This window comes from Arvicola amphibius, chromosome 10 (assembly GCF_903992535.2).
Source record: "Arvicola amphibius chromosome 10, mArvAmp1.2, whole genome shotgun sequence".
In the NCBI taxonomy this organism is placed as follows: Eukaryota; Metazoa; Chordata; class Mammalia; order Rodentia; family Cricetidae; genus Arvicola; species Arvicola amphibius.
Window position 1 is genome coordinate 110,720,017 of NC_052056.1, and position 25,249 is coordinate 110,745,265.

General features: G+C 39.4%; 1 protein-coding gene across 3 annotated transcripts in view; it reads right to left on the reverse strand.

The window, feature by feature from the left end:
* Positions 1 to 25,249, reverse strand: part of LOC119825299 (replication factor C subunit 3-like) — a 52,655-nt gene that overhangs the window by 19,414 nt on the left and 7,992 nt on the right. The window contains exons 3-10 of one of the 3 annotated variants that reach the window (XM_038346096.1): positions 24,929 to 24,996; positions 23,498 to 23,595; positions 20,830 to 21,011; positions 20,165 to 20,301; positions 19,990 to 20,088; positions 17,819 to 17,888; positions 13,225 to 13,353; positions 12,941 to 12,996 (exon numbers count right to left, since the gene is read on the reverse strand). In XM_038346096.1, the coding sequence (XP_038202024.1) occupies positions 12,979 to 12,996; positions 13,225 to 13,353; positions 17,819 to 17,888; positions 19,990 to 20,088; positions 20,165 to 20,301; positions 20,830 to 21,011; positions 23,498 to 23,595; positions 24,929 to 24,996 (801 nt within the window). In that variant the 3' untranslated portion in view covers positions 12,941 to 12,978. Of the gene's footprint in view, positions 1 to 12,940; positions 12,997 to 13,224; positions 13,354 to 15,943; positions 16,028 to 17,818; positions 17,889 to 19,989; positions 20,089 to 20,164; positions 20,302 to 20,829; positions 21,012 to 23,497; positions 23,596 to 24,928; positions 24,997 to 25,249 lie in introns of those variants that run through there. The other 2 variants (XM_038346095.1, XM_038346097.1) reach the window with 2 other exon arrangements.

Sequence of the window (25,249 nt, forward strand, 5' to 3'; positions counted from 1 at the left end):
TCACAATCATCTATAGTAAGAACTGATCCCTTTTTCTTGCATAAAGCTGTACATGCGGATAATCAGATACATACAATAAATGAATAAAATCTTCTCAAGAAAAGAAATAGTCACTGTACCAATTAGAAAATTCAAAGGAAAGACATAAAAAAGTATCGGGGACCAAAATGAGATGACACTTAGAACAAATAATAAAGAATTATGATTACTCTTAAAAAACAGGAAAATACTATAAAGGAAATGATAGATAGCATGAAAAATCCAAACCTTTAAGTTATAACCATAGGTGAGGGTGAAAATCCCAAGTAAATGACACATACTACATCTGCAAGATTATGGAAGAAAACTTTCCAAAAACTACAAAAATACTCATCCATATATCTACAAGAAGCACACAGAACATCGAAATGATCAAATCACAATAGACAATCCCAATGGTATTTTTGGCATCTAATTAGAAGATGATGCATTTTTAACTTGGTTTTCTAGTGAACTACATTATTGATTTTCATATGTTGAACAATCTGTACATCTCAGGGATAAAGCCTACTTGATCATGGTGAATGATGTCTTTGCTTTGTTCTTGGATTCAATTTATAAGTACTCTGCTGAGTATTTTAGCATCTATTTTCATTAGCAAAATTTGTCTGTAGTTCTCTTCTTTGTTGAATCTTTGTGTGGTTTGAAAATCAGAGTTAATGTGCTCTTATCAAATGAATTTAGTATTGTTCCTTTAATTTCAGTTTGTGGAACAATTTTAAGAGCATATGGTCTTCTTTGAATATCTCAGAGAGACATCTGTCCTAAAATCATCTGATCCTGGAATTTTTTGGAGATGCGGGATGTTTTTAATGACTGGTTTTATTTCTTTAGTGTTGATAAGTCTACTTAAGTTGTTCATATGGTCTTGATTGAATACTGGTTAGAAGTATCATTGAAAAAAAATCCACTAATTTTAAAATTTCTTATTTTGTGGAGTACAAGTTTTGAGCTAATCATTATCATTTAATAATATCCCACTTTTCATTTCTTATTTTTTTCTTAGTTTGGATATTTTCTCTGTATTTTAGTTAGTTTAGACAATCTTGTTGATTTTTTTAAGTAAGCCATTGAAAAAAATCCAACCCCCCTTCAAGATAAAATTGTTGGAGAGAATATTGATAGTCATATACCCAAACATAATAAATAAAATTTACAGCAAGACTATAGACAACATCAAATTAAACAGAGAAAATCTCAAAGACATTCTAAAAAAGATAGGAAGACAAGGTTGTCTAGTATCTCTACACCTAGGTAATACACTACTTGAAATTTTAGGTAGAGCAAAAGACAACTGAAGGAGATCAAGGAAATATGAATTGGAAAAGAAAATAAAAAGTTAAATTATTTTCAAACAATATGTTTTTATAGATAAGTGATGACATTTGGAAAGAGAAGTCCTATCGAAGCTGATTAACACCATCAACAATGTCTGAATAAAAGATTAACTATAAAAAGTCAGAGGCCGACAGGCCCTAAAGCCACAGAGAAACCCTGTCTCGAAAAACCAAAAAAAAAAAAAAAAAAAAAAAAAAAAAAAAAAAAAAAAGTCAGAGGCCTTCTAAGTTTAAAGACAAATAGAGTGAGAAAGAAATCAGGGAAAAACAACATTGACAATAGCCACAAAAATATCCAATATCTTGAAGTTCCTTAACCAAGCAAGTGAAAGACTTATATGACCAAAATTTCAATATGTTGAAAAAGAAATTTAAGAAGCTATCAGAAGAAAGGTCCCCCATGCTCATGGATCAGTAGGATTAACAAAGTAAAAACAGAAATCCTAGCAAAAGAAATCTACAGATTTAACTTAACACCCATCAAAATGCCAACACTTTTCTTTACATACCTTGAAAAGATATGACTCAATACAATGTGAAAAGCTAAAAATCCCATGATATCTAAAACAATCCTCAACAATAAAAAATGAAGATATGACCTCTGATTTCAAACTGTACAATAGATAGATAATAATAAAAACTACATGGTATTTGCATCAATACAGAAATGTTGGTGAACAGAATTGAATCAAAGACCCAGGCATATAGCCGCACACATATAGACACCTGATTTTTGAAGAAACAATAAACAAACAATGAGGAAAAAAATCCTCAATAAATGGTAATGGTAAAAACACATGTTGGCACGTAGAGTTAATTGAATAGATTATCACCTGGTACAATCTCAAGCCCAAGTGGGTCAAAGACCTAATCATAGAACCAGATACTCTGAACCTATTAGAGGAGAAATTAGAGAATAGCTTTTAAAACATTGGCATTTGAGATGGTTTTCTAAACAGAATACCATGAACAAAGTCACTTTGACAATTAATAAATGTCACCTCATGAAACTGAAAAGTTTCTGTAAGATTGACTTGGTCAGCCAGCCACCAGTCAGCACCAGGGTATGTGATAAAATCGATGAATGCAGTGATAGTTTAAAAAAAGTTCTTGACTCTGTCCCAAACCATCCTATCCTCTGCCACTTCAGAGTAACTCTGAAGCACAGGCTGCAAATACACAGACAGGACCAAGTGGTGAGTGACCACCCACAGATCAGGACACCTCACTTTCTAGGCCCTCCCTACCAGGCAAACCCTGGGTCCCTCCCCCACCTGTGTCAGCTTCTCTAGCCAACTAGCAGGCATATACTAATAGGAGGGCAATTCAACACCCCATAAACTAATACAAGGACAATTCAACACTCCACTCTCCCCAATAGACAGGTTAACCAGACAGAAACTTTTTTTAATATTTATTTATTTATTATGTATACAATATTCTGTCTGTGTGTATGCCTGCAGGCCAGAAGAGGGCACCAGACTCCATTACAGATGGTTGTGAGCCACCATGTGGTTGCTGGGAATTGAACTCAGGACCTTTGGATGAACAGACAATGCTCTTAACCTCTGAGCCATCTCTCCAGCCCCACCAGACAGAAACTTAACAGAGAAATAAGAGAACTAATAGATGTCATGACACAAATGGACTTAACAGATATCTACAGAACATTTCACCGAAACACAAAAGGATATACCTTTTTCTAAGCACCTCATGGAATCTTCTCTAAAATTTACCAAATGCTCAGTAACAAAGCACACCTCAACAGATACAAAAAATAGGAATAACCACTGTATCTCATTAGATCACCATGGTATAAAGTTAGAATTAACAATACTAATTGCAGAAAGCCTACAAACTTATAGATATTGAACAATGCTCAATGGAACCACCCTTGGGTCAAAAAAGACATTAAAGACTTCCTAGAATTCAATGAAAATGAAGGAACAACGTACCCAAAACTATGGAACACTATGAAAGCTGTGCTAAGACAAAGTTCACAGCACTAAATGTCTACAAAGAGAAAGTGGAAAAAGCTCACACTAGTGACTTAAGAGCACACCTGAAAGGTCTAGAACAAAAAGAAGCAGACTTACCCAAGAAAACAATACCAAGAATCAATGAAACAAAGAGCTAGTTCTTTGAGAAAATCAACAAGATAGAAAAACCCTTATCCAAATTAATCAAAAAGCAGAGAAAGAATATCCAAATTAACAGAATCAGAAATGAAGATGGGAACATTACAACTGACACTGAGGAAATCCAGAGAATCATTAGGTCATATGACAAAAATCTATACTCCACAGAATTGGAAAATGTAAATGAAATGGTCACTTTTCTGGATAAGTGTCACATACCAAAATGAAATCATATCAGAGGAACAATTTAAATAATCTATAACATACAAAGAAACAGAAGCTTTCATCAAAAGCCTCCAATCCTTCCCCCCCAAAAAACCAGAGTCTGATGATTTTAGTGCAACATTTAACCAGAACGTTAAAGATGATAAGATAACCTATATAAGAGCCCAGTGTTGACTGAGGTTTCTGTCCTGCCAGGTTCCCTCAATTGTTAAATCCCAAAGAAATCACACAGAGGTCTACATTAGTTATAAACTGATTGGCTCATTAGCTCAGGCTTCTTATTAACTCTTATAACTTATATTAGCTCATTATTCTTATCTGTGTTAGCCACATGGTTCAGTACCTTATTCAGCAAGGCAGTCATATCTTGCTTCTTCTGTGGCTGGGCCAGGACTGCTAAAAAGGACTTCTTTCTTCCTAGAATTCTCCTGTTCTCACTGACCCTCCTCTATTTCCTGTCTGGTTGTCCCACCTATACTTCCTGCCTGATTACTGGCCAATCAGCTTTTATTTAAAATATAATTGACAGAATACAGACCACTGTCCCACACCACTTCCCCTCTTCTTAAAAAACAAACAAACAAAAAAAAAAGACCCAAGAACTCTGAATCTAGTATCTTTTGTTTAGTTTTTCTCCCGACCATTAGCCATAACAACTTGTAACCAACATTCTAAAAAAAGGAAAATATCCATAGCCCAGTTTTGGGAATGCGGGTATAGTTTTCAGGCTACATCTTGCTAGTTGGGGACACTGATAATCTTAGGGCAGCCTAAAGAAAATTTAGAATTATGATCAAGTCCTGACTGGAGTATTCTGTGAGACTTAATCATCTCAGGCAGCATCTTGAATCTGTTCTAAGATGTAGAACTCAGACATCTGAGCCATCCACTCCTACTGGGGTTTTCTCAGGTGATCTTCCTTGATCAAACCTGATTTTTCTTAACTCAGAATGAATCCATAGCCTCACATTTTCTGTGGAAACAAAACCAAAACCTCTTCTGCAAAGTTACATATCTTTTGACTTCAATTTTGAAGTCAAGGTAAATTCAAAATACCTATCTTGGATTAGTTCAGCAGCATTTATACCTATCTTAGATTAGTTCAGCAGCATTTATAAGCAAATATCTTTTAGCTGTTGCTCCTTCCTCAGCATTCAAACAATTCAAAGAGAGCATAATAACATACAGTATCCAGACTCTCTGTGTATTTCTCATCTTTACATGGCTTCATTTTAACCTCTATTTCCTTTATTTTTAATTTTTAGCTTTTTGAGACAGGGTTTCTCTATGTATCTTTGTCTTGGAACTCACTCTGTAGACCAGGCTGACCTTGAATTCAGAGATCTGCTTGCTTCTGCTTCCCAAGTGCTGGGATTAAAGGTGTATGCCACCACACCTAACCTCCCTCCCTCCCCCCCCTCCTCTGGACTTTAACCCTTTTCTTTTCTCTCCCAAGCCTGCATATATTTTTAACACACTGTAAAGCATTTAAGGTGTTTTTTTTTTGTTTTTTTTTTGTTTTTTGTTTTTTGGTCTTTGAATCACTCTTTACTGTGTATCTCTCTTTTTTTGACCACATGAGTCTTTAATTTGCTAAGCAATATGGAGAGGATTAAAGCCGTGGATCCAGCCCATTCCTTAGCTTTCTGAGGTTCCAGCCTCATGGCATAGGTACTGGCTCTAGCCATTTTTATTGCCACAACTCTATGGCGTTTCAAGGTCCCTGCCAGCAAGCAAGCTGCAGCAGTCTGCTCACAAACCACACTCAACTGCTCTGAAGCCAGACCTCCTGCCTGAAAGAGTCAGAATGTGCACTGGCAGGATGGCCCAGAAAGCCAGCATTTAAAAACCGCACGGCTTTTTTCCTGCTATGGCTGAAAACCAAAAAGCATGTGGTCAGCTTTTCATTAACACCATTTAAGTGTTTTGTGGCAGGACCTCTTAAAAGTGCTGCAAGGTTTTGCAGCTAAAGCTGACTCAGGAAGCCTCTCTTAAATGAGAGTGCTTGCCTCTAGTAAGCAGAGCCCACCCGAGAGAGTGCTGCTATTAATAAGCCGTGCTTAATTCTATTATTTTATGTCTAGAATTACTTCCCAAGTTCTCTCAGGCTTTATGTGGATGCAGTTGTCCACGTGGGTGCCATTTGTTGACTGAGTTTTCTGTCCTGCCGGTTACCCCAATCATTAAGTCCCAAATAAATCACACAGAGGTCTACATTAGTTATAAACTGATTGACCCATTAGCTCAGGCTTCTTATTAACTCTTATAACTTATATTAGCCCATTAGTCTTATTTGTGATAGCCACTTAGCTAAGTAACTTATTCAGTGGGACAGTCGCATCTTGCTTCTTCTGTGGCTGGGCCAGGACTGCTAAAAAGGACGTCCTTCTTTTCAGAATTCTCCTGTTCTCATTGATCCACCTCTACTTCCTGTCTGGATGTCCTGCCTATACTTCTTGCCTGGCTACTGGCCAATCAGCATTTACTTAAAATATAATTGACCGAATACAGACCATTGTCCCACACCACAAGAATTCTACCAGGGAACTCTTACAGCTGATAAACACTTTTGGTAATGTGGCAGGATACAAATCAACTCAAAGAAATCAGTAGCCCTCCTATGTACAAATAATAAAGGACCTGAGAAAGAAATCAGGGAAATGTCACCATTCACAATAGTTACAAATGACATAAATTATCTTGGAGTACCACTAACCAAAGAAGTGAAAGACCTCTTCAAAAAGAATATTAAGTCTTTGAAGAAAGAAACTGAAGATACCAGAGAATGAAGAACTTTCCCATGCTCTTGGATAGGAAGGATGAATATAATAAAATGGCAATCCTTCCAAAAGTCATCTACAGATTCACTGCAATCCCCATCAAAATCCCAACACAATTCTTCACAGACCTCAAAAGAACAATACTCAAGCTCATATGGAAAAACTAAAAATTCAGGCTAGCCAAAACAATCATGTACAATGAAGGAACCTCTGGAGGCATCACCATCCCTGACATCAAGCTCTATTTTAGAGTTACAGTACTGAAAACAGCTTGGTATTGGCATAAAAACAGACAGGTTGCCCAATGGAGTCAAATCAAAGATTCAGATATCAATCCACACACCTATGATCACCTGATTTTAACAAAGAACTTAAAATTATTCAATGGAAAAAAAGAAAGCATCTTCAACAAATGGTCCTGGCATAATTAGATGTCAGCATGTAGAAGAATGCAAATAGATTCATACCTACCACCATGCACAAAATTCAAGTCCAAACGGATTAAAGACCTCAATATAAATCCAACCACACTGAACCTGACAGAATAGAAAGTGGGAATTAACCTTCAATACATGGGTACACCAGATCACTTCCTAAATATAAATATAACATCACTAGCACAGATACTGAGATAATAAATAAATAAATGGGACCTCCTGAAGCTGAGAAACTTCTGTAAAGCAAAGGAGAGAGTCAATAAGACAAAAGGCCACCCTACTGAATGGTGGAAGATCTTCATCATCCTAACATCGGACATAGTACTGATCTCCAAAATATATAAAGAACTCAAGAAATTAGACAGTAAAATTCTAAATAACCCAATTAAAAAATGGGGTACTAAACTGAACAGAGAATTCTCAACAGAACAATCTCAAACGGCTGAAAGACACTTAAGGAAAATTTCAATATCCTTAGCCATCAGGGAAACACAAATCAAAACCATCTTACACCGGTCAGAATGGCTAAGATCGAAAACACCAATAATTGCTTATGCTGGAGAGGATGCAGAGTAAGGGAAATACTTGTCCATTTCAGCTGGGAATGTAAACTTGTACAACCACTCTGGAAATTAGTATGGTGGTTTCTCAGAAAACTGGGAATCAACCTACAACAAGACTCAGCAACACCACTCTTGGGCATATACCCAAATAATGCTCAACCATACTACAAGGACATTTGTTAAACTATGTTCATAGCAGCATTATTTGTAATAGGCAAAACCTGGAAATAACCTACATGCTCCTCAATTGAAATATGGATAAAGAAAATGTGGTACATTTACATAATGAAATACTACTCAGCCATAAAAAACAATGTCATCTTGAAATTTCCATTTTAATGGATGGAACTAGAAAATTAATAGTGAGTTAACCCAGACCCAGAAAAATCAGCATGGTATGTACCCACTCACAGGTGAATATTAGCTATATATCAAAGTATTAGGAGCCTATAGTCCACAACCCAGAGCATTGGGCTGACTTCCCAAAGTCCAGTTGAAGAGAGGGAAGAGTGAGAATATAAGCTAAGTGGTCAATGCCATAATGGAGTTACCCACAAAACAGCTTACCTGAGATAATGGAAGCCTTCCAATTCTGGTCTGACAGCAAAGGAACCAGCATAGGACCAAAGCTATGCCCTCTGAATGTAGGTGACAATTGTATGGCTGGGGCAGACTGTGGGGCCACTGGCAGGAAGACAAGGATTTATTCCTACTGCTTGTTCTTTCTGGCTTTTTGGAACCTATTCTCTTTGGAGGGATACCCTTCTCAGCCTAGATATAGTGGGGAAGACCTTGGTCCTGCCTCAAAGCAATGTGCTAGTTTTTGTTGAATCCCCATGGGAAAATGCCTTACCCTCTGTGAGGAGTGGATGAGGGGTGAGATAGGGAGATAGGAGGGAGGAAGGTGGAGGGAGCAGCAGGAGAGGAGGGAGTGGAAAATGGATTTGGCATATTAAATGAGAAAAGATTTTTTTTAAGATAAATTTTAAAAATTAATTTTAAGCAGAAAAACATATCATGCAAATATTATCATACTTTCTTAAGACACATAGTTCAGTCTGTTTTCAAACTTCACATGTAGTTTAGTCTGGCCTTGAATTCCCGATCCTCCTTTCTCTACCTCCCAAGGTCTGAGAATACAGTCATATGTCACTATACTTAGCCCAAAAAAGTAAACTGCATAATTAAAGACTCAATAGGGGTTCGCCACATGTTACCATTTAAAAATAAAACAATTTGTATTTGTTAAGTATTTCTCTTATACTGTTTAAAGCTTTTATTTCAGACATAAGGAATGTATGGGTGTGTGTACATTTGACTGTATGGATTATACTTAAGAACAGTCATTTGAGATACAGCGATGGGAAATGATTTTAAGGAAATATGCCTTTGGTGTGGTTCAGTGGGTAAGGGCCCTTGCCACCAAGCCTGTGGACCTAAATTCATACCCCAGGCCCCACATGCTGGTGAGAACTGACATTCTCATGTTAACCTTTGACCTCCACACATGCACCATGACAAAAATCCACACAGGCACACAATCACACATTAATGCATGCATACATATTCCCTAAATAAATAAATGACTAGAGAAACATGTAAAAAGATACAGTCAGTCCAAACAACTTTGAGATATCATCTTACACCTGTCAGAATGGCTAAAATCAAAACCACCAATGATAGCCTTTGCTGAAGAGGATGTGTTATCCTCCTGAATATTGGAAGTAGACAAGATTGCCAGGCAAAAACTGGGAACTTGGGGGTGGGTGTGAGGTGGGGGTAAGGGGAAAGGGGGAGAGAGAAGGAAGAAGGGGAGGGGGAGAGCTTTGGGGAATGGGATGGTTGGGATGGAAGAAGGGTGCATATGGGAGCAGGGAAGTAAATATCTTAATTAAGAGAGCCATTTTAGGGTTGGCAAGAGACTGGACTCTAGAGGGGTTCCCAGGTGTCCAGGGAGATATCCCCAGCTTGTTCCTTGGGCAGCTGAGGAGAGAGCGTCTCAACTGGCCCTATCCTATAGCCACACTGATCAATATCTTGCATATCACCATAGAACCTTCATCTGGCAATGGATGGAGATAGAGACAGAGCCCCACATTGGAGCACTGGACTGAGCTCCCAATGTCCAAATGAGCAGAAGGAGGAAGAACATGAGCAAGGAAGTCAGGACTCCGAGGGGTGCGCCCACCCACTGAGACGGTGGGGCTGATCTAATGGGAGCTCACCAAGGCCAGCTGGACTGGGACTGATGGAGCATGTGATCAAACCAGACTCTATGAATGTGGCTCACAATGAGGGCTGACCGAGAAGCCAAGGACAATGGCACTGGGTTTTGATTCTACTGCATGTACTGGCTTTGTGGGAGCCTAGTCTGTTTAGATGCTCACCTTCCTAGACCTGGATGGAGGGGGGAGGACCTTGGACTTCCCACAGGGCAGGGAACCCTGACTGCTCTTTGGACAGGAGAGAGGGGGGGAGGGGGAGTGAGGAGGAGGGAGAGGGAAATGGGAGGAGGTGGAAATTTTTAATAAAAATAAAAAAAAAATAAGATCAACAGAACAACATTCTGTTCTTTTGTCATATTTGTTTTCTCTATGCTTGTTCAGTGTCCTTGGCTATATATACCAATAAAAGCATGTTAACTTATAAAAAAAAATACAGTCAGTTGGAACACAGGGTTTTTTTCTTATGGGATCAATTAATTTAGGTAGATTATTGGAATGGCCTGAGTATTATTAGCTCATTCTACGGGATATGGGTATGAGAGAGTTTTCAGAAGCCTGCAATTTAACAGCAGGTTTGGTTTACTTGAAAAAGAATCAAAACATCTATGGAAGATGGATATTCATCACAACTCAATGATCTTCAGCTCTTCCTTTTCAGTCATTCACATCTATGCCTTGCATAATATTGACTGCTTTTAATTTCTTGAGCATGTCAACCATAAATACTGTGTGATTTTGATGACACATTACTCAAAGGCCTATAATGTCAGATTGGAAACTGTGCTGATCTGGCATGCTGTGTAAGAAATTCTTGCCCCTCTACTCTTATCAAAACCCTGACAAGCTTTTAAATAATTGTTAGAATTGACTATGAGTTGCTTTAGTATACACATTGCCTTTACAATTTAGAATCTACTTACCATGCTGAAAGATTGGTTTCAGGTAGGTGTTAGCTTGTCTGGCTGGGGAAAATGTTGTCATTCTGTTTTATGGAATACAGCAAGATTCCACCAGACACATTTAGTTAAAATGAAGTAAAAACTGCAGTGTTTGAGAATGGTAATGCCTTGTGTTATCTGGATTTTGATCAAAACAAAATCAGTGTTCCATTTAAAAAAAAAAAAACTCACTGATCACAGAGAAATGGAGCTGGTGTCTATATAGAGTCTTTATCACTACCCGAGTCTTTGGTACAGTAAGGTAGTCTACATACTACTGAGAACAAACATAAGCATCAAGCCCAAATACAAACCATTTGATCTACATTGGTATCCTGCCCTTAAGATTTGTTAGTATAATTGTGGCACAAATCTTGTGGGAATAATAATTCAAAACCTGATTTGACTTAAGGCTAACTCCACGAGATGAAACCCATACCTCACACTGCTTTGGTGACCAAAAACCAGAAACTAGACAGCCCAAAGACCTGACGTAAAACCCAACATTACGGTTCTAAAAAATAAAAATAAAATTGCTCCAAATGACATTCTACTATACAGGATGTACTAATAGATCAAAGCCTTGCTCAACCAAAAAGAGGCTATTCCTTATGTAAAACGTGGGGAGAAAACAGAGAGAGGCTCACAGCCAAAACATACACAGAGACTGGGAGCCCTTGAAACACTGCTCAATGGGAGGTCTCCTTCTAATACCTCCCCTCGGGGATCACAGGACCATGTCTAAAAGGAGGAAGATAACCACATGCCCCTCCCCACACAAACATACACAGCCCTCTACCTCCACTGGATTGAAGCCCATATTAACGAGCAGAAACTGAGGCAGCATATACAGGTCATGCACAGTTCTGCATCAAATTTAGTACTGGAACTGAAGTAAGAGGTGGATGCATGCCCAGATACCTAGCCCAGAAACAGTCTCTGACTAATAGCCCCTTGCAAATGAAAATTTGGTTTGCTTCAAGGAATTGTCCTTGGGATAAGAAACTACTCTCAAAGATAGGCTGCATACTGAGCCTCAATAAACTCAACAGCATCTTTGGAGGTTCCTTGTGTCATAATGTCATCTCAGAACTTTTCAACTTTTCTTTCCCTTATAATTTATTTTATTTATATATTTTCTTATCACTTTTTACCCTAAATGATATTATAGTTTCACTTTAGTGTTTTAGGGAATTCATGACCTTGAAGTCTAAAATCTCTGCATTTATATCTGTTTCTTGTGACTTTTCTTGGACTACTTTTCAACTGACTGTTTGGTTTTTCCTCTTCTGTGTTAGTTCTGTTTTATCTTACTACATCATATTATATTTTGTGTCATTATTCTACCTTAGAAACTAGTTTGTTTTCTATTGAGAGAGAGAAAGGGGGATGATCTGGATGGAAAAAGGTATGGAGATTAATTGGGAGTAGTAGAGGGAGAGAAAACCATAATCATGGAATTATGTGAGGAAAAATATCTGTTTTCAATAGAAGCAAAATTAAAAATAACAAACCTATAAATATATACCTATTTTTCTGAAATCTAGACATGAAAACAATCATGTTCATGGGAGGAAATGTGAGGAGATGCCATGCAAGGGAGCCTCCAATGCAAGGGAACAAATCAAAATAATTAGGGAAAGGATCCATTTTGGCATAAAATTTGATATTTATGTTCATCAATTGGCAATGCTCCAAAATAATTATTGCTGATAACGTGAATCCAATGCATCCTGGCTGCAGAATGAAACACTATATACAACACCAGAAACACAAAAGCTAAACTAATGATCTCTGAAGTGACAGACATTGTCACAGAGAACCAAATAGAGGTGAATGAAGTCAACATCAATACATTAAGATAAACTGAAGACAGCTTTTCACACACAGAGTCACATCATTATTGCTGGGATAGTGATTGCCCACGAAAGAAAGCATGGAACCTGTAGTGTGAATACAACAGCACCAGTTTTGTGCTAAGTATAAGCTACAAGTATCTGCCACATCCTAGATTCTCAAGTGAATGCTGTATATTTAGTTTTGTTTTCCATGAGAATATGACATTTCTAATTCTACAATCTCATAACTGAAAGAGTTATGCTAAACAATGCATTCCGGATGATTTAATATGCATTTTTCTAAGTCAGTAACATGAGCCCTAAGATGTAAGCCATGCCATACATTTGCATTTTCTGTCTTTATCTGAGGATACGAGAGAGTCTATGGAAAAATGGTCATCAGAAAGTTATAATATTCACCTGTCACTATGGAATTCACAGTGATAAACATCAGCAATTCACTGAGGATATATGTCCTGAAAAATGAGAGGGCAAGAACAAAATGGAGGTACATCCACACTGGGTAAACAATATAAATTTAAAGACTCAATCATAACTCTCATAAGAAGTACAAGAAAGCAAATGTCAGTCAAAATAAACTCTGTAGGCTGGACAATGAGAAACAGAGAAGTAAAGATGTGCAACATAAACATAGAGCCTTTGCAGAAGAATTGAGCGTAGTCTCTGAGCAGAGACATACTTACTGTAGAATCAGCCCTTTCTTCTGTTTCAGGGAAAACGATGTGCCCTTGTAGCTCCTGGATTCTTTCTTGAGGAACTTGCTTTAAAATTATCAACAGACACCATTCACCTGCTACACGCACACTCACCATCTGCAGAAACACAGAAATCAAGAGAGTTATTTGCTCCTGGCTTGGTTCCACAGATACTCATGAAAACCAGAGAGATTAAAATGAGTTTCTCCCTTGCTGAGTTCAAGTGGTCTGCTCAGCAGTGAAGTTATATATGTTGTGCTCAACAAAGGTAAAGCAAAAATGTGGTAAGGAAAGCTGAACTCAAATGTAGATCAGAATCCTATAAAGCTAATCATGAACTTCACTGTTTTCACTGGCCAGGTTCACAAAGATGGAGCTGCTACTCAGATGGAAGCTGTGGAATGGGATGACACACAATTGAAAGCAATTTCAAGTCAGCATGCAGTTATTCATGACTGAAATTCTGAGAGAACTACACCTATTTTTGGATTCTTGTACTTGTTAGCTAGTGATCAATTTAGGGCAGTATCATGTAAGAGGTTAACTGTTACCAGTAGTTTCTTTTGTTTAATTTTCATAATTGCATGTATACACACTTTCACAATATATCCGTGTGTGTGTGTGTGTGTGTGTGTGTGTGTGTGTGTGTGTGTGTGCAATATCCATAAGAAGATTTTGTAAAATTCACCCCCAATTTCTGGCTTACACTTTCTTTTCGACCACTCTTCTATAAAGATATGAATACTCTGTTACAAGTATTCATCAGTTCCTTTAGCATTCCTCACACAGTACAACAAAATACCTAACTTTAAACATATTAATATACTCACTGTTACCTATAAAGCATTGGTGCACTATGGAGAGAAATCAGTAAATCCCTTCCCCTTTGTGTCATGTGACCAGGAGCATCTCCAGATTTAAACTAATTCACTCATCAGGTGTCATCCATTTTTATCCTGTCCTATGTGTGAGTCTGAATCTGTGCCTTCCTGTAGGCTGTCTTAACAATTTGTTACTGAGCCGGGCGGTGGTGGCGCACGCCTTTAATCCCAGCACTCGGGAGGCAGAGGCAGGCGGATCTCTGAGTTTGAGGCCAGCCTGGTCTACAAGAGCTAGTTCCAGGACAGGCTCTAGAAACTACAGGGAAACCCTGTCTCAAAAAAACCGAAAAAAACAAACAAACAATTTGTTATTGTAGCTTATTATATATCTGTCCATGTCAAGGGCTTTATTCTCTTTCTCTCATTGAACAGCAAAAGGAGCATCACAAGAGGAAGGGTTGAGGGATACTGTGCAGAAATCTTTAAAATGATTTCAAAAGGATTAGTCACTGACTCTATTTGACCCCATCTGATACCAATAACAGACAGTGCTACAAACACCATTGTTTATCAAGACTTAATCTCTATACTGTTTTTAGCATTTATTGTGGAAGAAAATAATTTAAGGTTTCACCTGTGCATTAACTTATTATGTGGAAAATCCAAGGGAAGTTAGGTTGGTTGTTACAGCATTCTCTTATAAAGATAGATTAAACAAATACTTCATAGTAGGCAAAGGGAAGAGTTTTTGAAGAGAATCCCTGGAGCAAAGTATTTAAGACCATGTAGTGACTAATGAGACATTGGAAAACTAAATGCCTTCCATAGATAGGAGACTACTACCATTTTAAACGAGAGACAGTGGAAAGATTAGGAAAATACCATTACTAGCTAAATATCATACAGAAATTCTAGACCACTCCTAGAAGAAAAAAGCTAAACACCAAAACAAAGAAACAAACAAGAACAAATAATAGCCACTGGCATTAAACTGTGTCATAAGCATGAACAGAAATCTCAAGAGAATCATGAGGCTATACTAGAAAAACCTGTACTCTACAAAATTGGAAAATGTAAAAGAAACAGACAATTTTCTACACAGATACCATATACCAAAATTAAATCAAGACCAGGTGAGCAATTTAAATAGACCTATAAACTGCAATGAAACAGAAGCTGTCATCAAAAAGCTCCCAACCAAAAAAAGCCCAGGGCTTATGTGAACTCTGTACAGCAACCTCTGGGTATTTCCCTGTAAAGCAGCACAGGAATCTGGAAATTTCAATGTCCAACCTCTATATTTATACCCTTCAAAAAACAAAATTAAAAAAAAAAAAACAGGATCAGCTATCTCACAGCATGCCACAACACTAAGGGCAAGATCATAGAGGCTTTGCAAGTCTTTTATAGTTCAGAGGCTGGAGAAAAAGCTTAGTGGCCAGGAGTCACTTGTTCTTGCAGAGGACGTTCAATACCCAGCACCCATACAGCAGCCCACAGACATCTGTAACTCCAGTCCCAGGGGCTCCAGCACCCTCTTCTGGCAGCAACTATGAACATGGTACACAAGCATACACACTCAAGCATGCAAAACATCCTTACATATAAAAATAATGAATAAAAATGATTAATAGTTCATTTAAAAACAACAAAAACCCACAATAAAAATAAACAAACTAAATTTATTTAGTAAATAAAGTAGTTTATTGTACCCACAGCCCCAGAACAAATCTGCATGAACACAACTTCTGAGGCACTTAGAGGAGCCGCTGGCTGCATCAGAAAACCATGCCTTCCAGTCCGTCCTCCATGAACTTCTTATAAAGGGCCATAAACTTGGCAGCAAACGCCTCCAAGTGATAAATGGCTTTGCTGCCCAGCTGCAGTCAATGTTCATAACAGGCTGCCATCTGTGCCACCTCCCCTTTCAGCTGCCCATCGCAGTTACGTAGGAGCTCTGAGAGCAGGCCCTACAGAAGGAAGGGAGACTTAAGAAGCCAAACATGCTTAAGCCTCTCCCTCATAAAGGTAAAGCTTTAATACAGTTTTTATGTCTGTATGCAGACATATATACTTATATATGTAAGTATATATGTATACACCTGTTACTTTTTTGTATGAATCAGCAGTTTTCACCAAAGCCAAAAACACCATGTATACAATAAAACCTGGTGCTTATCCAATGTCTTCCAAATTCCAAACACAGAAAGTCGCTTGCCACAGTCTGAATAAAAGGATCAATTTTTGTTTTGCTTTGTTTCCTTTATTGATGATGCAGAAGACAGATGCAGAAGAAAGTGTATTTTGTAAGAACTGACATTCTAGAGACTGAGCAAGTTGTACATATGTATTTAGGAATACACACACGCACACACAGAAATATGTGTCTGTGTATATGTGTGTGTGTGTGTGTGTAAATAATGAAAATGAAGCCATGAATTTTAAAGAGAGCAAGAAGAAAAGAGAAGAAGTGTATGGGGAGGGATTGGAATAAGGAAAAAGAAAAGGGGTAATTATAATCTCAAAAAATAAAAGAAACAGTTAAAAATAAATTGTATCTTAGATTTTGATCTTTTTGGGGGCTAGACATATGCAGTATTCTCTTAAGATCGTGGCACCATGTAGGGAATCATCCCAGTCAGTCACATGATCCTCATGGCAACAGTCAATAATATACAGCACATTATCACTGACCTGTGCTGTCTGATGGGTAAGAAAGATGAACTAAATGCTCTTCTGTTCTTTGAGACGAGGTCTCACTGTTGCCCAGGCTGATGTGCTCAAGAGATCCTTCTCCTCATCCAAGTGGCCACCAGATCTGGCTATGTCATTTACATGACATGTTCAACTTATTACGGGTTTATCAGAAAAATAAAAGCCCTCATAAGTTGAGAGCAGCTGCGTGCAGTTGCACAAGAGTGCAAGGACCTAAGTACCAAGGCATTTATTGTCATATTCATTACATTAATAATACAGGCAATCCAAAGTTGCACCAGTGAAAGCCATCTTTAAAAAACTGACATGGTCATCTAGCCTATACTGTAGAATGAAGACTCAGTAGAGTGAACAGACTACACACACACACACACACACACACACACACACACACGGATATACACGGCACTTGTTACTAGGTGAAAAGAACAGAAGTCTATTCAAAGCATTAACACTGTCTATAGAAGATGACATTGTTCTTTTGTGAATTTCGTATCATGTGAGTTTGTTCACATTACTGTGCAATTTCAATAGAATCAAACTGCAAATTCCCTAATACCTGAAATCAGTAAATTTAGCTAAGCGGCCAGCAGAGTGATCCTATAAAGCCTAGACTGTACCTACATCCTCAGCCTCGTTTATCCACATTCACCACGTCTTTCCTGGACACCTGTTTCCCACCCACTTATATAGTTCCATCCTTAGTGCTGAGTGTCATCTGGAAAAAACCTTTCCCTGAGCAGCCGACCATGGCTGTGCATAACTCGGCTCTGTTATTATTACTATTTCACCTTCCTTCCTTTAAAGCCTCAAATCATTATGAAATATTCTTCACTTGTCTCCCGTGTCACTCCCATGAACACAGCATCACAACTGAGGTCTTCCCTCCCGTCTTCTGTGGTGCCCTAAGGGTGCCTGGCACACAGGAAGAATGCATCTGTAGAATTACTGAAATGCTAAAACTGCTGCTGCTGATGATGTACCTTAGCTGTGATCACAGGACTGGCGTCAGGTTATAGCTAGGAATGTCAAACAGGGCCACTTACCTTCATTATCATCTCAGGAGGAATACAGTGAGTGAGAAGCTCATAGAGCCTCCCGCGGATTTCAAGGAGCCTACAAAAGACAAAGAAATTGCCACTTTGTGATAAAATAGGAACAATTTTAATAACCCAGCTGGTACAGGTGCAGCTTTGTACTAGATTTATCACCCAGCTGTAGACAGAAGCGGCCTGACTTGTGCTGTACCCATGAGAGACAGCCCCAGCACACCCACTTCAGTGTCTTCTCAAATAGTCTCCTTCTGTAGCCACCTGGCCTGGGCCTCATGTAGCTCATGCTGGCTTTGAATTGGTCACACTCTTTCTGCCTCAGCTTCCTAGGATAATCCACCAGGGCCAAGGACCAGTTCAGTTTTTGAAAATTTTTTTTCATACTTTTTAATAGTAGGTATTTATAATAAGGGCTCCTTATTGTATCACTCACAATAGTACTGAAGAGAAATCAAGACTTCCGGGGCCTAAGAGATGGTTTGATGGGTAATTAGGTTTTGCAAACCTAATAACCTGAGTCTGATCACCCAGAACCCATGGTGAAGGGCCAAAATGACTCCCAAAAGCCATCCTCTGATCTCTACAGAGACATTCATAGCTGTTTGCGCTTATGAGCGAGCACACACAAACACACACACACACACACACACAAAGAAACAGAGTAATAAAAATTAAGAAAAAACAAAAATCAAGAACTTGAAATGTGGAACTTGAGCTCATTCACACCAGAAACTAAATACACTCACTTTACTGATGAATCAAGTACTCTGTTTATGCAGCTTAGAATTTTATGCTTAAAGTATCTACGGAGAGAATGTGAAAAAACTGGCCTGTCTCCCGTCGATCACACAAGAGATGAGGCAATGTCAGCATGCAGCATGAACTTAGTCTATAAACAACACAGCAGGGACACAAAGCCGACCTTCACAGAAGAGACAGGCAGAGCTCCCGGATAACCACAACCAGGATGAGCCAGTACGAGTGCAAACCCGAGTCCCTAACTCAGGATTCTCTCATGGCATTTTCAGGAGAGTGGGACGGAAATGCACATACTGCATGTCAGAACAAGAATAAATAACAATATTCCCTAAACTCAGAAAACAACTGTCTTTGTCTTTCTACAATACATTACCAAGAAAAGACAACTGCCCAGGGTTCTGAATAAGCTACTGCAGATGCTCCACCGCAGGTAAACAAGAGAGGGATTTAGAAGTTCTCTCTTAAAGGCACAGGTTCAAACTCCTGTCCACTACTGTGTAACAAACCCACAGATGTGAATGGAAACAACTTTGGAGTGTGGCACAACGATGCTTTATAAGTACTTCATATTTCTCACCACAGATCCTGTCCTAGGGCAAGAGCAGTGTCTAGCAGTTTCTGGACCCATATCGTACAATCTCTTTGATCTCTGCACCAAAGCACAAGTGCCCTTGGCAGGACAACAAACAGTATCTCCATGAGAGAAACATTTGGCTAAGTTAGCTCTCAAGCTGGAAGATCAGTGTCTTTCTAGCATATTCCGCATCCATTACAAAGCAATTACAGCAATGACAACTGTTCTTTCAGCCTGAGCACACTAGGCACTTTATGCTGTGCAATAAAACTAAGCTACTTTCTGGGGGGGGGGGGCAAGAGATGAATAAAGTTCAATTTTACATGTTAACAGATTGAAGAAAAGCATAAACTATACACACTAACTACTTAGGATCACTATATTTCAGGTCTTACATGCAATTTTTCCCCTTTCAAATGAGGCTCTGTTGCCAGGTCGCTAGTTAGTTCCCTGCCGCTTAGCCCCGAAATAATCACACAGAAGATGCATTAATCAAATCACTGCTTGGCCCATTAGCTCTAGCTTCTTATTGGCTAACTCTTACATATTAATTTAACCCATTTCTATTAATCTGTGTATCGCCTCAAGGCTGTGACTTACCGGGAAAAGTTCCATCTGGCTCCAGAGGCTACATGGCTTCTCTCCAATCTGCCCTTCTTTCTCCCAGCATTCCATTTAGTTTTTCCCCACCTAGTTCTCCTCTGTCCTATCAGGCCAAGCCAGTTTCTTTATTCATTAACCAATAAAAGCAACATATAGACAGAAGGACCTCCCACACTAAGGCTCGGGAATTATTGCAAAATATCATGTGCCTCCCTCACGCTGCTGTTACCTCTGTGGAGTCTGCTGACTGACGATAGCATTTGCAGTCTCCCTAAGATACACCTCCCAGTCTGTCTCGGGGATTTCTTGGTCTTCAGTAAAAGGGTATCTATGACACAAAGAGAAAATAAATTAACAACACACCGCCATGCTCCAGATGCTCCCTGGGTAACGGCCCCACTCACTGCTGCACTCTGCAAGCTTCACCCATCAGTAAGGCTTTCCTGAGGTTCCTGCAGGACTTCTCTGCCAGCCTGTGAGCCAGCTTCGAAGGCAGAGCCAGACCCTCCTTCTTGCAGACACTGGATAACACACTGCAAATCTGGAAGACAAATCAACAAGGGGGAAAGCACATGAGCCAATGTCTAACTCCTGTCAGCATCGCTGTGGAGCCCTTTCCCAGGGCTGCTGCGTCCTACAGGACGCCACGTGCTGCTGCTGTACACAGTCTCCACTGTCTATTATGAGTGAGAGCTGTCTACTGCTCTCAGTTAAGATGAAAGGGAAAACAGTGTACTGACTCCCACAAAGGAACCAGGGATTCTCCTGTTCTCTATGTCCCCTATGCTCCCATTTCCCCAATGACAAACTAAATCAGCTTAAGGCAGAAGACATTAAATACTTCATAAGTCCTTATGTACTGAATTCATGACACTTATTTGTTAAAAGATAGATGCAAGAGAACATGTTTTATATTTGTATTTACCAATAAACACATCACTCTGTACGCCTACTAATGGTTGACCTTTGGGTCTGTCTGTAGCTGCCCTTAAATGGCTGATATGCTTCACCTTGTTTTAGAAAACAAAATTTGAGCTAAGATATTTCTGGAAAGTTTAACGTGACTTACGTCATCAATGCTGGGAGGAGGCACATGAACTGCCAGACACCTATGGCAGATCAGGGGGATCACCTTAGATGTGGAATTGCAACACAAGATCAGCCTGCAGGTGGACATGTACTTCTCCATGGTTCTGCGCAAGGCATGCTGACCATCCTTTGTGAGTTTGTCCACCTCTCTCAATAATACCACTGGGTCAAAAAGAAACAAACCAGCTTCAACTGGAGGCCACTCAAGCGTTAAGTTACCATCTGCCTTTACTGTGTCCACATTAATAGGTGTGACATCCTAAGTAGATGCCTGATATCCTACTTTCACCTTTGCAAAGGGCAAAATCATATTTTTTTAAAATGTTATAATCAAACAAGACTAAGAAACCCTGGTCAAAATGAAGTTAAATTAGAATTTCTCACTTCATCCCAGCTTTTATCATAACAAAGTTGCAAGACAAGGATGTGCTGATCTACACTATAAATTCTAAGGAACTTGTTAATACTTTGGAAATCTCTGATGCAAGAGTCATAGCCAATGGGTACAGTCAACAGGAGAATCTGGAAAGACGTACAGGAAAATTGCATCTGGCTGCAATCGAGGACCAGTCAGCCCTAAGTGGTTCAGGAACTGTGAGTGAGAGTGAGTAGGCAGGCGGGCGAGGGGGGGTGAATCCAAGCTTTGCGTGGTTTTTTTTTATTATTATTATTTTAACAAGCTGTTTCCAAAGGACAGCAATAGCAGCAGGATTCTATTTAAATGTGTACACAGACAAAATGACCTCAATGTGTAAGTCAAACTACGTTCCCATTTGCATAAAGGGAACAATGACAAAGACACACGGCATCACGCTTGAGTGGGAGTGAAAAGAGGAATCCACAACACTTGTCCCAGCTGTGAGAATGTGAAACCACAGACTGCCCACAGGACACACTGGGCATCACAGCCAGTATGAATGCAGAAGCCATAAGCAGGAGCAGGCCCCACAGTGCCCAATCTGTGGCTGAGAACATGGGACCCTGACACAGTGGGGTCTTGACACAGTGAGAACTGAGCAAGTGGGTGGCTCTGAAACAAAGGCGCTTCCTGCTAAGAGGGCGCTCCACGCAGAGCCCAGCAGTGGGAGCAGAGTGAGCAGAGTAGGAGAGAAAAGGACAAGGATGTAGAGTGGTAGGAAATATGGGTCACGACTTTCTGAAGATAAAACACAGAAACACCTAAGCCCCAACCTAGAAAAACCCTCTCTGGCCTCCTACTTTCAACGACTACAAAAAAACCTATTATTTTATTTTTCGTGTTTTGTAAAAGATGGTCAACAGAAAATAATCATATTGAATTCATAGTTCTAAGAAAATAATTACTTTTCACATAACCATACATGTAATGGACAAACATGCTACTCTAACTTTGGAAGCATGAAGACCTGAGTTCAGCTCTAGAAACCATGTAAAAAGATGGCCATTAAACTCAGAGCTGGAGAAACCGAGGCAGCTGCATCCCTGGAATTCACAGGCTTGTCAGTAGAGCCAAAATCAATGTATCCAGGTTCAGTGAGAGACCCAACCTCAAGGCTAAACTGAACAGTGAGCCAGGAAGACTCTGGCCTTCATGTGCACTTGCACATGTGTGCAGTGTACATCACACCATGGTGCCACATATCACACACATACATTCAAAAGAAATAGACTAAAAGTAACTATGAATGATTCAAATGATAAATATATATACAAATGAAAAAATGACTTTTTTCCTCCAAAATGACAAAGATAAAAAATAACAACATGCAGATTAGATAACTGCTTTGGAGAAATACAAATTTCCATTGTCCCGCAGATGAAGAATTTGACAACATACATGAAACACATCAAATGCTGACATTTTTGTCATCACAAAGTCTTTTATGTAAGCATTCTATGCATGTAAGAAACACTGGCAGGCAAAAGTCGCCATCAGTCATGTCTGTCCAGGAGATGGGGTTACAGCAGCTTTTCATTTTCTTTGTTCACAGTTGACGACAGGAAGTTTTGGTCACAAACCAGTTATTTTGAAATCATGTTGTTTCTTTGAAGCATGGCGGTTGAGCGGAGATTGGAAATAACCAAAAATAGCCTTTTTCGAATGAATCAGTTTTAATAAAGGGAGCAAGTGGGGTACACTTACAGAGCCAAGGTTCCAGCGAAGAGCAGAGAACCAAGTGGAAGAAGGGGCAGCCTACCCAAACCTGGTTCTTTTAATGGTATGTTTTTCCCCTGGAGCGGCCACGCCCCTCAGGCAAGGGATTGGTCAGCCGCCCCAACATTTCTTATTTTAAATGATGTGTGTTCCCAGTACTTTTTCTGAAATGTCAAACAGGCACTGCAGACAGAGAACTGTAAACACTATGAGCAGAGGCTGGGGCTCGCATTCATTTGTCTGTCCGTCCTTCTTTCCTTCCTTCCTTCCTTCCTTCCTTCCTTCCTTCCTTCCTTCCTTCCTTCCTTCCTTCCTTCCTCTCAAGACCAGTCTCTTTATGGAGCCCGGCTGCTCTGGAGCTCACTATGTAGACCACACTGGCCTTGAACTACAGAGATCCTCCTGCCTCTGCCTCCCAAATGCCACTGTACCTAGCACACATTCATTTTTAACTCCAATAAGAAGGAGCACTGGTGCACAGCGACCTCACAGGAGGCTAACCTCCTCCACTCACTTTTGAAGTCTCTTTGTGAGCTGGTTTCAAGCTGTTGTGACTGAGCCACTGTCTTCAGCATCTCCTGAATTACAACCTGGTCGTTGTTTCCAGCATCACTATACAACAGGAGAAGGACGATTACACGGCTGTAAATACTTACCAAGTATTACACCCTTACTCTTAAGCTGTTAGTACATGAAAAATTTCAGGAAGTTTGTCTTCCTTTGTTTTGTTTTTAAGACAGAGATTTTTGATATGTGGTCCATGTTGGTTTTCAATTTTCAATTCATCAACATCTTGAGTATACCACCATGCTTGCCTACAACTATACAATCTTGGGGTTAAAATTTTTGTTGAAACTTAGTAATATGTAGTTACTATTATAAACCATTATTAAAATTGGGATATTTTAGGCTGGTTAACAAACTTCAATTGTATTAGCACTGAAAGCGTTCAGTGTGCTCTCACAGTAATATTATTACTCAAGGAGAAAACTAACAGTTTAACAAATACCCTGCTACTACCTTACTCACTACAGAAAGACCTAATTACATCTCATTTGTCAATTTGACTTTACAATTACCCACACAGCATTAAGTTTTCCTCTCTTTGTCTTAGCTGGACCAGAACATCTGGACTCTGGTGACCATTTTCCTGGGCATGAAGTTGGAATATTCCCCAAGTAGCCTACAGAGTAAACACTCTTAGTTTTATAACTTGATCCATTCCCCATCTTTCCCATGATGAACTGTGTAAGAGTTACTCTACGGACTGAAGGAGACAGTTGGTGTAGAGCATACATAGTGCCTGCCACCAAATCCACACAAGCATGAGCTTAAGACTCCTTCCACTCCCTCCATTCCACTTTCTTTTCAGAGAAACTCACCTCAGTGACATGGTCCATGGTGGTTGCTGCCCTAAGGACACTTTTCCAACTGATACTGTAACATGGGTCCCCAGTGTCCCCCCAACCCCCATAGCAGGACTTGGACCTTCTATCTCAGTAGGCATCCAGGCAATAGCTATTTCCTAACATAATCCTCTAATAGAGACAACAAAACACAAAATATACCAAAGAAGCATGGTGGCCCACATTCGGTATCTGAAATACTTATTCCAGACAGGATTGACTTTTCAGACAGCTTTGTTTATGCTCCCCAACACTGAAAGAGTCAGGATAGCGTAACAGAGCTCATGCACGGAACTGCAAACTGTGAGCTCTGCAGAGCGGGCGGACTTCAGTGAGAGCACACCAGGGCACACCAGGCTGTGGGTCAAGCAACCAGCTTTGCTTTAATAAACTGCTCTGTGTGCCAAGCTTCCAAATGTACAGCAATATTTCAAAAAATAACTCTAAGCTGGAGGACAATGACTGTAAATTTTTTTTTGTTGTTTTTGCTAAAATTGTAATTCCTACTACTTTTCTAAAAATGTTTAGTAGCAGTTTACCTGGGGTTAACTTCAAGGTGGTAGTTACTGGCAATGGTGCTGATTTCAATTTTTTTTTTAGATGGAGTCTGTGAATGAAACAAGAATCTGCTCAACATTACTTACTGGCTATTTTCTTTTTCTCGTGTATCACCAATCACCACTGCTAACTACCTGAACAGTCTTCCATGTTAACACAGAAATAAAGGAAAAATATGTTCATGTTCCACGGCAAATAACAGCATAGAAAGAGGGAATCTCATGCACACCTGTTTTACTCTTCCCAGTTAAAAATGTCTTTGCAATCCCTCTCAGACAACTAGTGTGATGATGACCATGTAT